At 44.1% G+C, this 11,211-nt stretch overlaps 1 protein-coding gene across 1 annotated transcript; it reads left to right on the forward strand.

Moving 5' to 3' along the window:
- Nucleotides 1–2,616: 2,616 nt before the first annotated feature.
- On the forward strand, nucleotides 2,617–6,690 carry LOC130326629 (diacylglycerol kinase delta-like). Its single transcript, XM_056553351.1, has 3 exons — nucleotides 2,617–2,685; nucleotides 6,208–6,445; nucleotides 6,530–6,690. The coding sequence occupies exons 1-3, from the start codon at nucleotides 2,617–2,619 to the stop codon at nucleotides 6,688–6,690; spliced, it is 468 nt and encodes a 155-aa protein (XP_056409326.1).
- The last annotated feature ends 4,521 nt before the right edge of the window (nucleotides 6,691–11,211 follow it).

Raw genomic sequence — 11,211 nt, forward strand, 5'->3', positions numbered from 1 at the left:
CCCCTGGGTGAGGTTAACACCAGTTAACCTCAGGTATAGCTATCTCCTTCTTTTCTGAGTGAGCTACACTATTATTTTTTCTATTTATCCCTGAGGAGATTTATCTCCCCAAGGAACTTTGTTGTAATATTGTTAGTTGCCCGGAGACTCTCAAGGAGACCTTTTTGGTAGTGTTACAGTTCCAGATGGAGTCACCAACTCAACAGGGGCCACAGGATAAGCTACAATATCTCTGTGGGTACATAGCACTCTTATGTGTTTGTTCGGCACATAGTCCCTAGCCACAAGGCTGGCCCGAACCAAAGATACCAGGCTACCCGAGTCCAAATGGGCCTTCACGGAGCAGTCATTTATCTTTACCATACATATATGTGGCTCAGTCTCTGACCCTGGAACAGCTGCACAAACAGGTTCTGCAAATAGAGACTGTTGCCGGCTAGCGTCACACTCCATGGGCTCTGAGGTAAGAGGGCAATAGGTGGCTATGTGTCCCCATTCATGACACCTCCAGCACTGGGGGGTCGCTGGCCTCTTTAGCATGGAGTCCTTTCTAGGTCTGGGAAGCCCCTGGGGTTCATGATCAGTCTTTTGCCTCCCCCAAACTCTAGAGCCCTGCTCCCTTTCACACTTTTCCGCACACCTTCAGCTGGAACTCTCTTACCCACAGATGTCACGGGTTTTACGAATCTGGGAGGTGTTGATGCTGCAGGGATATCACGGAGGTAGTCATCAGTCGCTATGAACCTTTTCACCATGTTGACAAGTTGCTCAGCAGTCTGGGGCTCTCCTTGATGGTTCCAACCACTTTTGTACCAGATGAATAGGATCATACATCTGTGACCGGGCAGGTTTGTCCTTGGCGCTGCTCCAACTGTGGACTCTCCTGGCACGAACAGCTTGTTTAACACCAAGGTGAGCAAGGATCTTTACTTTTAGTTTAGCATGGTCCCGGACATCCTGCTCCCTGAGGTCATAGTAGGCCTCTTGCGGTTCACCTGTCACAAAGGGCTCAATCACTTTTGCCCACTCTGCAACTGGCAGTCTGTTTCTCTCTCCGCCACTCTCTCAAATACGGAGAGGTAGGCCTCAACGTCATCATCAGGTGTCATTTTTTGTAAAACCCGCTGAATGGCACTCCTCACATTCACAGTCTCAGGGGGGCTTCTCTCCAGCCACTAAAAGCCTCTCTGAGCACAGCAATCTGCTCCTTTAACATATGAGTTGTTTATGCATGAAACTTCTGTTGCTCTTCCATGGACTGCTCATGTCTCAGATTAGCCTGTATCAACTGCTTTACCATTTCCATTGTTCTGAATGGGCCTTGCAATGCAGTAGGAGCTTTAACCCATGACATATGCTTCTGGCCCTTTAAATGTCCACAAAATTCAAATGCAGTATTTTGTCATGTCGTTGCCCCTAGCAACAGTTATGCCTGCATCCCCCACCAATTGTAGGGAACGAGCTGTGGTCGGCAATGACAATATTCACACAGGTAGTAGGTTTCAAACGTCCAAGAGGATTTTTATTTAAATTAATTTTAGGAACAGAGCATAGTGCAAACAAAATAACAAAACCTAAGCCTGTCTGGCTCTAACTAAACATCAGGATACCTAACTATCCTACTGTGGACCTAAAGTCTGGCCCCAAGCAAACTCACACAAATGTCCATAGAAGAAGGTTCAGACCTGGTAGGTTTTAGCTGCAGCTCTGGCTGTGGCTGCTTCTCATCTCAGTTTCTCCAGCAATAAGCAGCCACCCAACCTCACCTGAGGACACCTTGAAATAGGGAAACCCATAGTGGACTAGGTATGTGGACTTAAGCACTCCCACATCCAACCTGTCATACAAACAATACATACACACACATCATTAATACATCATACATACAGTACATACACACATCATTAATACATCATTAATACATCATACAAACAGTACATACATCATTAATACATCAAACATACAGTACATACACACATAATTAATACACCATACATACAGTACACACATCATTAATACATCTTACATACAGTACATACACACAGATCATTCATACATACAGTTCATACACACACATTATTCATACATCAAATATACAGAACATACACACACATCATTCATACATCATGATTACCTCATGAACAAGCAGATACCATTATGTAATATTTAGGATGGCTGAATGTGTGCAGCCCACAGATTCCCCCCCCCCCCCCCCCCCTCCGGACCACAAATTCAATAACTCTCTCCACCCAAAACCCCACCCCCTCTCCTCCGGACCACAAATTCAATTCCGCCTCGACGCCCATCAAACCCCCACCCCCCACCACAAATTCACCCATTCCCCGACGCTCCACTGCCTCCTCACCTGCGGCTGCAATGAAGATCAGCACTGAATCCTGCTGGTGATCGGGTTTCAGCAGAGGTAGTGCTGCGCTGGCGGTGAGGGAGCCAACAGTGCGGGCCTACATGTGCTGGGGGGAGGATTTCAGGCAAGCGGTGGGGGGTGGGATTGAGCCTGGTCACAATGGCGTCCTCTATAGCTACGCCACTACGAGTCCTCCGCCATTTATTCTTTTAGTTACCAAGTAAAAAAAAATCAATTAAGATTAGTTTGAAATGGTTACAACAGAACACCTACACAGAAACTGCATCAGCTTCACCCTCACCATTAACCTGTATATTCAGGTTAGTGTGGGTGATGTTGCTGTCAGATTCCCTTTAAGTGAGATGGTAATGCAGCAGCCAAAAGTTAAATTGCAAAAGCCACAGCAAAATATACATTTATTTACACATACAGTAGCCATTGTTACAGTTTTCACATGCATTTATATCGCTAATTAGCTTTTAGAGCTGCATTTTTTTTTTATCTGAAAATGTCTGAGAAACGGAAGGTGGAGGAACAAGCCTGAGTGTTGAAAGAAGGGTTTGAGTAGAGATTAAAGTACATTTATCATCTCAATCACACAGTAGCAACTGTTCCAATAAATATATTCTCAATAATGCCCCCTTTCCTTATATACCTTTAATATTCCGTTTGGTGACAAAAAAATTGGTAAAAAAACTTTGTAAATCGAACCAAGGTGGAACCAATTTGTCTGGGCCAGTGCCAATCCCCCATGCCTCTTAGCACCACATTACAACCGAGTGACATCTCATACTATCCAGTCGCCAGCAGCGTCGACTGTTCAGTCTGCACCCATCCTTGTTTCTGGCACATGCATAAACTGCATAGACAGAGCAGCTGGTGGCTGGATAGTATGGGATGTCAATCTTTCAGCTGTGACGTGGTGTTAACAGGCATGGCGGACTGGCGATGGCCATGACTCCAGGACACTTTTAAAAAGTTATTTTTCTCAATTTTTCATACACCAAACCAGTTAATAAAGGTATATAAGGAGAAGGAACATTAAAGAAGATATCTGCTTTCACACTATGAAGTTCACCCGTTAATAAACGTATGTTATTATGTATTATTAACAGACGTTTAATAACGGGTGAATTAAGGGATGCTACAAAACATCCGTCATGTACTGGACGTTTTTACACCTCTGCCTACAGACTCCCAGCAGACTTGTTTCCATGATGGGAGTAGTAAATCCCTAGCAGCGGGAGTCTGCAGACAGCTGGGGAGGCTACATTAGTGTTTGTACTACTACTCCCATCATTGAACAGAGTCTGTTCCATGATGGGGGTTGTAGTACAGGGGCTTAGGGATTGATCGCACCGGGTCTCACTTCTGACACCCGATGCAATCAGAAGTTATTAAGCAGGGGAGCGGGCGGCATGCTCCGCAACCCTGCGATCACAATTTATTTTTTACTTTCATTTTTAAATTTCCCGCGGGGACCCCTGAATGGCCGGTACTGAGGAGCCAATCTTGGATCCCCCTGGGGTTTTAAAAATGGACAATGTGAGGGGACATATGTATATTAAAAGTGTTTATTGGGGGGGGGCATAAAGCGCTATAAATCTAGCGCTCGCCAGCGCTTTAATAAAAATATGACCCCCGCCACCCCATTTATAAGTATATATCTATACCCCCGCCAGGGCATACTGTGACCCCACCAGCGCATTTATAAGTATATATGTATACCCCCCGCCAGCGCATACTGTGACCCCGCCAGCGCATTTGTCCTAATTTTCTATTGCAGCGCTATATGGGACAACCATACCTATCAGAACGTATTCAGCAGCCGCCCCGCTAGATGATTCTGACAGATATACTATTCATTCATAGCGCCGGCAGCTGTATATCTGTCAGAATCATCGGCCGAGCGACTGCTGGATGCACTCCTGACATATATATTTGTCATATATAACGCTGAACAAATGCGCTATATATGACAAGTATATATGTCAGGAGTGCATCCAGCAGCCGCCCGGCCGATGATCCTGACAGGAATACAATTCATTCATATCGCGGCAGCTGCATATGTATATAGAAGCGCTGTGGGGGGCAGATAACACTATGTGTCTGCCCCCCCCCCCCCAGCGCATCTATATACATTTACAGCTGCCGGCGCTATGAATGAATAGTATATCTGTCAGGATCATCTGGCGGGGCGGCTGGTGAATACGTTCTGATAGGTATGGTTGTCACATATAGCGCTGCAATAGAAAATTAGGACAAATGCGCTGGCGGGGTCACAGTATGCGCTGGCGGGAGTATAGATATATACTTAGAAATGCTCTGGCGAGGTCACAGTTTGTGCTGGCGGGGGGTATATTTATTAATTAATGCGCTGGCGGGGGCTAGATATATAGCGCTCTATGCCCCCCCTTTAAACACTTTTATTATACATATGTCCCCTCTCATTGTCCATTTTTAAAACCCCAGGGGGATCCCTGATTGGCTCCTCAGTACCGGCCATTCAGGGATCCCCGCGGGGAATTTAAAAATGAAAGTAAAAAATACATCAGTGATCGCAGGGTTGTGGAGCATGCCACCCGCTCCCCAGGCTTAATAACTTCTGATCGCATCGGGTGAGACCCGGTGTGATCAATCTCTCAGCCCTTGTACTACAACCCCCATCATGGAACACTAATGTAACCTCAACAGCCACCGGCAAACTCCTGCAGTGGGGAATTACTACTCCCAGATGGAAACAAGTCTGTTCCATGATGAGAGTAGTAGTAGTCCCTCAGCACTGCAGGAGTCTACTGATGTCACCTCTTCTGAGCATGCTCAGTAAAAATAATGTCTGTTAATAATTGCCGGCGCCGATAGCCAGGGGGAGAGAAGCGGCGCCGGCAATGGGGCAGCGGCGCCGACAGCCAGGGGGAGAGAAGGGGCAGGGGCACCCATTGTAGGCACCGCTGCCCCGTTGCCTCCCCCTATCCCCGGTTGCATAATTACCTGTTGCCGGGGTCGGGTCCGCGCTGCTTTAGGCCTCTGGTGTGCGTCCCCTGCGTCATTGCTATGCACTGCACAGCGCGGCGCACTGATGTAATGCGCCGCACCGGCCCTTCTCTCCCCCTGGCTATCGGCGCCGCTGCCCGTTCTCTCCCCCTGACTATCCGTGGGGCGCCTGCACCGATAGTCAGGGGGAGAGAACGGGCAGCGGCGCCGATAGCCAGGGGGAGAGAAGGGCCGGCGCGGCGCATGGCGTCAGTGCGCCGCGTCGTGCAGTGCATAGCAATGACGCAGGGGACGCACACCGGAGGCCTGAAGCAGCGCGGACCCGACCCCGGCAACAGGTAATTATGCAACCGGGGATGGGGGGAGGCAACAGGGCAGCGGCGCCGGCAATGGGTGCCCCTGCCCCTTCTCTCCCCCTGGCTGTCGGCGCCGCTGCCCCATTGCCGGTGCCGCTTCTCTCCCCCTGGCTATCGGCGCCGGCAATGGGGCGCCGGCACCGATAGTCAGGGGGAGAGAACGGGCAGCGGCACCGATAGCCAGGGGGAGAGAAGGGCCGGCAGCAGGGCTCTAGACCCCAGGGAAGGCAGGGGCAGAGAAGCCGGCAGCGCTGGCTGTCTCTGCACCTGCAAAGCCGCTGCAGTTCATTGATTTAAAGCGCCCGATTTAAATCATTGAACTGCAGCGGCTTATCGGCGTATAACACGCACATAGAATTTTAGCCTAAAAAGTGCGTGTTATACGCCGATAAATACGGTATTTGTTCCAGCTCGATTTTAACCATATCATCATAAAAATATAATCACATTTCGAATAACTATAATGCTAAATAGTGCATTCATTTTTAACAGTGTTCAACGCTTAATGAAAAGCTAGATTCACTTGTACGGACTCTTAATGAAGAGTCCTTGGCATTATTGACTCCCTCACCTCGAAACCTTCATCCAGACTCTGCGCTGAAGGAAAATGGCAAAGAATTGAATGAAAAAGATGATGTAGCAAAAATGTTCCAATCCAAGGAGCAACTAATATTGAGGGCAAATAGCCTAAAGAAAGCTCTGAAGCAAATTATTGAGCAGGCGGAGAAGGGTAAGATATCTCTAAATAATTTCCGGTTGGGCTTTACCTAAGGAACCTTTACTAATTGTATAATGAAAATATATTCTGCTTTAGTTGTGGATGAGCAAAACAAACACACTCAAGTATTCAACAATCCTGCAACATCACCAGGCCTAAAAGAGAACTCAGAAGACTTCAACAAAGAGCTTGAACACATGGGTAAGCTAAGTACTTATTTTACTGTGTACTTTTGTGTGTTCTATGTGGAGATATAACATAATTTGCATTGAGCCCTATTGTATGTAGTTTTACAGTTTCTACTGTTTCACTTAGAAGCAAGAAGCCCTAAAAACTCTTGCATGGCTCATGGGGAATCCAATTCCCTATGGGGGAGATTCAACAAACTGTGTGAGAGAAAAAGTGGAGTGATTTCCCCACAGCAACCAATCACAGCTAAGCTAACAAGCTCTGGTAAAGTGTAAGCTGAGCTGTGATTGGTTGCTGTGGGAAAATCCCTCCACTTTTTCTCTCACACAGTTCGAAAAATCTAAAAGAATTTGTACACAATGAATGACAACTTTACTATATGAAAATACAAACCTGTAACACAAAAACTGACAGTCAATAACACTGGTTATCTCATGCAACGAAACCAGTCAAGGGCAAGAATATTTTAAGTAGCAACTAAACAGTTATTAAAAAGATGGTAAAAAATTGGTGCAGCTCACAATTTACTACTATCCGAGGCAAGCTGGGCAATCACTTATACCCAAAGTGACAAAATCAACATATAAAAGAAAAAGCTAGTCCAAACCTCAAGGAGAGTAGGATATTTTTGTATATAAATGGTATAAAAATTCTAAGACCGTGCTTCAAATAAACAAGTATTTATTTGATTAAAATATCACTTATAATGCACAAATTCCAACACAGGGCCCTTGTGGGGGGATAGATGACTCAATGGCATATAGCATACAATAAGATAAAATCTTATAAAATTAACATATAAAATATTAGCAATACAAGCTATGGGTTCTATCACTATGACCGCCTCTGAGTGTCCAGACATTAAATACAGTCTGTAGATGGTATACTATTGATTAAATGTTCCTGTGCGTTATTGCAACAAAGTTTATGAAAGATATTACCCGTGCTGCGGAGTTAATATTCGTGTGAAGCTCTTGCTGTTGAAACAGCGCTGGCAGGCGCTGAGTGCGGCTGGTCCGAACAGCATCGGACCAGGTGTAATACCGCACAATGGCAATTCCTCATTGCTGCAGAGTCTGATGTCAGCCAGGGATCAGCAATAGATGGATTAGAGGATAAATGGATCACAAAATGGATGGTAGAAGCAGTCAATAGGAACAACAGCATCGTGGATTCCACAGGCAAGTGCATCTTTTACTAGATAGATTTCAGGAACAGCATATTCCGGGCTCACAGTTGCTGGCCCATCACGATGGTTGGCAATGTATGCTCAAATAAGTTAAACGGGTTTCAGGGTACTCCGGTGTCTAACTCTCGACCCCTTCTTCAGTAGCTGTATCAGGAATGTAAAATCCACCTTATTTATAGCAGCACGGTCTTATTCCACAGGTGGTGTTGGTCTAATCATTACGAGATCACTTTAGGTGTTACAAACTGGGTGGGACAAAGTTGTCCTGAATCGGAATCAGTTCATACAAGTTTATGAAAAATGCATGCATAAAATGAAATCTACATATTCAAAAAATACATTTACAAGAAGTACATATAATACGAGTGTGTAGAAATAGTATGGTCAGTCTGCGGATCTAAATCAGAGATAATTCTAAACAAAAATAAGAGAAGAAGAACAAAATTATTCAAGTTGATGATAATTAGTATAAATGCCATCCAAAAAGGATATATGTGCTTCATGATAAATGTGAAAAAATATGTGGTCTTGAAGGCAAATTTTATGAACAATATGGAGTGCAGAATAAGATGATATGAGTAGAAATAAAAATATAAATGGTAAAGGAAATTGAGTGTGGATGGAAACATAGACAGAAATATACATGCAATAATACTAGACATATCAAAATAGTAATAATAAAAATAATAATAAATAAAATACAATTTTAAATAAATATGAAAATAAATAAAAAATAAATGTAAATATGTAAATAAATAATAAATAATTAAAATAAAAATAAAAACAAGAACAAAAACAAAAATAATACAAAAGGTAAAAAATAAAAATAAAATAAAAATACAGTAAGATTAAATATAAAATAAAAATGAAAATAAAAATATACACAGAGAGAATAAAAATATAAATATTGCATATCAATCCACAAAAAAAATATAATCTAATAATACAGAATTCTTCAAGAGACAGAATAAGATGCATATGTGTATACTAAAGAGGTTGACATCGGTTGGAGGGGACACTCTTACTTTTACAAACAGGAATATCCCCTCGAGCCAAAGACATCCTCTATAGAAACCCAAATAATTCAAAATTGGAATTAAGTCTTCCTGGTTCTAACGTTTCAAATTCAAATATCTTTTTACTTTCAGCTCAGGACATTTTGGTCATATAGCTGCCCCCCCTCCAATCATGTTTAACATGTTGGAGTCCTGTGAATGAAAAATAACTTATATCTCGGTTGTGAATTGTATTAAAATGCGTTGAGAGTGGGTGTTTTAGATAGCCAGTTCTGATATTGTACAGATTAGAGATGAGCGAAATTTTCAAAAATTCGATTCGGCCGATTCACCGAATTTTCCTGAAAAGATTGTTTCAATCCAAATTTGTTCGCAGCGAATTGATATTAAAAAAGGCTATTTCTAGCCTACATACAGCCTCTATAGGGGTTTGCTGTGTCCTAAAACGCATATGGAGTGTGCTGGGGTAGTGAAATAATACTGTTACTCAGAATAGCATGCAGATTACCGGCATCGCTCTTAGAATCACTGCCGCACAGCAGCACAATGTCAGAGCCTGGTGGTGGCATCAGTGTCAGCAGACCATATAGTGACTGAATGACATAGCGTGGACATGTTGGCAGCAAGAGGAGACCATTTAGTGGCTGAATGGCACAGCGTGGAGTTGGCTGATGCACCAGTACACTACACACCAGGGCTTCACAATCCCCCCCCAAAAAAACAACACAATATATGAAATTTTTGAAAAATATTTCTCATTGGTAGCACCCGCTATCCAAAAATTTGAAATTAACAGACCCAGGCCCCACCTCTGTGGCATCAGTAACCCAAATATTGCCTGAAGGACACAGCCTGGAGTTGGCTGATGCCCCAGTACACACCAGGGATTCACAATCCCCCCTCCAGAAACAACACAATGAGAAATTTTTGTCAAAGATTTCTCATTGGTAGCATCCGCTATCCAAAAATTTGAAATTTCCAGAACCAGGCCCCATCCTTGCGGCATCAGTAACCCATATATTGCCTGCATGACACAGCCTGGAGTTGGCTGATGCAAGAGTACACACCAGGGCTTACCAATCTCCCCCCCAAAAAACAACACAATATATGACATTTTTGACAAAGATTTCTCGTAGGTAGCACCCGCTATCCAAAAATGTGAAATTTCCAGACCCAGGGCCCACCTCTGCGGCATCAGGAACCCATATATTGCCTGAAGGACACAGCCTGGAGTTGGCTTCATAATCCCCTCCAAAAAACAACATTTTAGAATTTTTTTTACGAAATACCTTTGTGTAAGAACAAGCGCATATCCAACAGTTCACAAGACTCTATAATGCAGGACGGTGGACCACCCAAAGACATTCTTCTAAAAAATAATAAACCACACAATGTTTGAAATTTTTTTACAAAAACGAATTCAATATGTGTGTAAGCGCATCTGTCTCCAAAAGGTCAGATCACCAAAGGACTTTTTTCACCCAAAATGATGAAGCAGAGTTAATCCCTGTCCGTTTTTTTTTTTCATAAAGAAATCACACGCAACAAGCGTTCCGTTGTGTAACGATTAGCATTCTGGAAAATTCAATTTTATTACCGATAAAATTATCAGTAAATAAAAAAAAAAACACTACCCAAGAGTGTTTAATTACCCCATACATTACACCAAGAGCAGTCAGGAGTAGGCCTCAGCAGTACCCAAGAGGCTTTAATAACCCCCTAACTTTGCACGATCAATTGAGAGAACGAGCAATACCAGGTGTGTTATGCCCTCTGATTTCCGGGGCCGCAGGCGCGCTCCACTAAACTGATTAGCGTGTCTCTGTCTTTCATTGACCGTTGCTGGTAACCCGCTAACTCCCGGAAAGGTAAGCTGCCGCGAAGCAGGTGGTCTCCCCTGGGCACGTTTGGCTCCAGAATTTCCACTACTGCCACACCACGCTGACTGCCAACCGTGCTACCGCCTTGCTGACTCAAGGGCAACTTGCAACTCTCTTCTCTCGATGATGAACCCCCCTTCTCCTGAGATCGAGCAATAACAGGTGTGTTATGCCCTCAGATGTCCGGGGCCGCAGGCGCGCTCCACTGAACGGATTAGGGTGTGCCCATCTTTTTTGGTAGCACCCGCAATCCAAAAATGTTTAATTCCCAGACCCAGGCCCCTCCTCTGCGGCATCAGGAACCCATAGATTGTCTGAAAGACACAGCCTGGAGTTGGCTGATGCACGAGTACACACCCGGGCTTCACAATCCACCCCAAAAAAACGCCAAATTTTATTGAAATTGTCTGACAAAACACCTGTTTTTTAAAAACAAGCGCATATACAGCATTTCAGAAGACTCTATCATGCTGGACGGTGGACCACCAATAGACATTCTTCTCA

This window comes from Hyla sarda, unplaced genomic scaffold (genome assembly GCF_029499605.1).
Source record: "Hyla sarda isolate aHylSar1 unplaced genomic scaffold, aHylSar1.hap1 scaffold_2851, whole genome shotgun sequence".
Taxonomy (NCBI): Eukaryota; Metazoa; Chordata; class Amphibia; order Anura; family Hylidae; genus Hyla; species Hyla sarda.

Bases quoted from the DNA above. Each gene is read 5' to 3' on its own strand.
- LOC130326629 (XM_056553351.1), top strand. From the start codon at position 2,617: ATGGTTACAACAGAACACCTACACAGAAACTGCATCAGCTTCACCCTC. The intron at 2,686-6,207 runs GTTAGTGTGGGT...CATTTTTAACAG, and splicing joins CCATTAACCTGTATATTCAG to TGTTCAACGCTTAATGAAAA. The intron at 6,446-6,529 runs GTAAGATATCTC...ATTCTGCTTTAG, and splicing joins TATTGAGCAGGCGGAGAAGG to TTGTGGATGAGCAAAACAAA.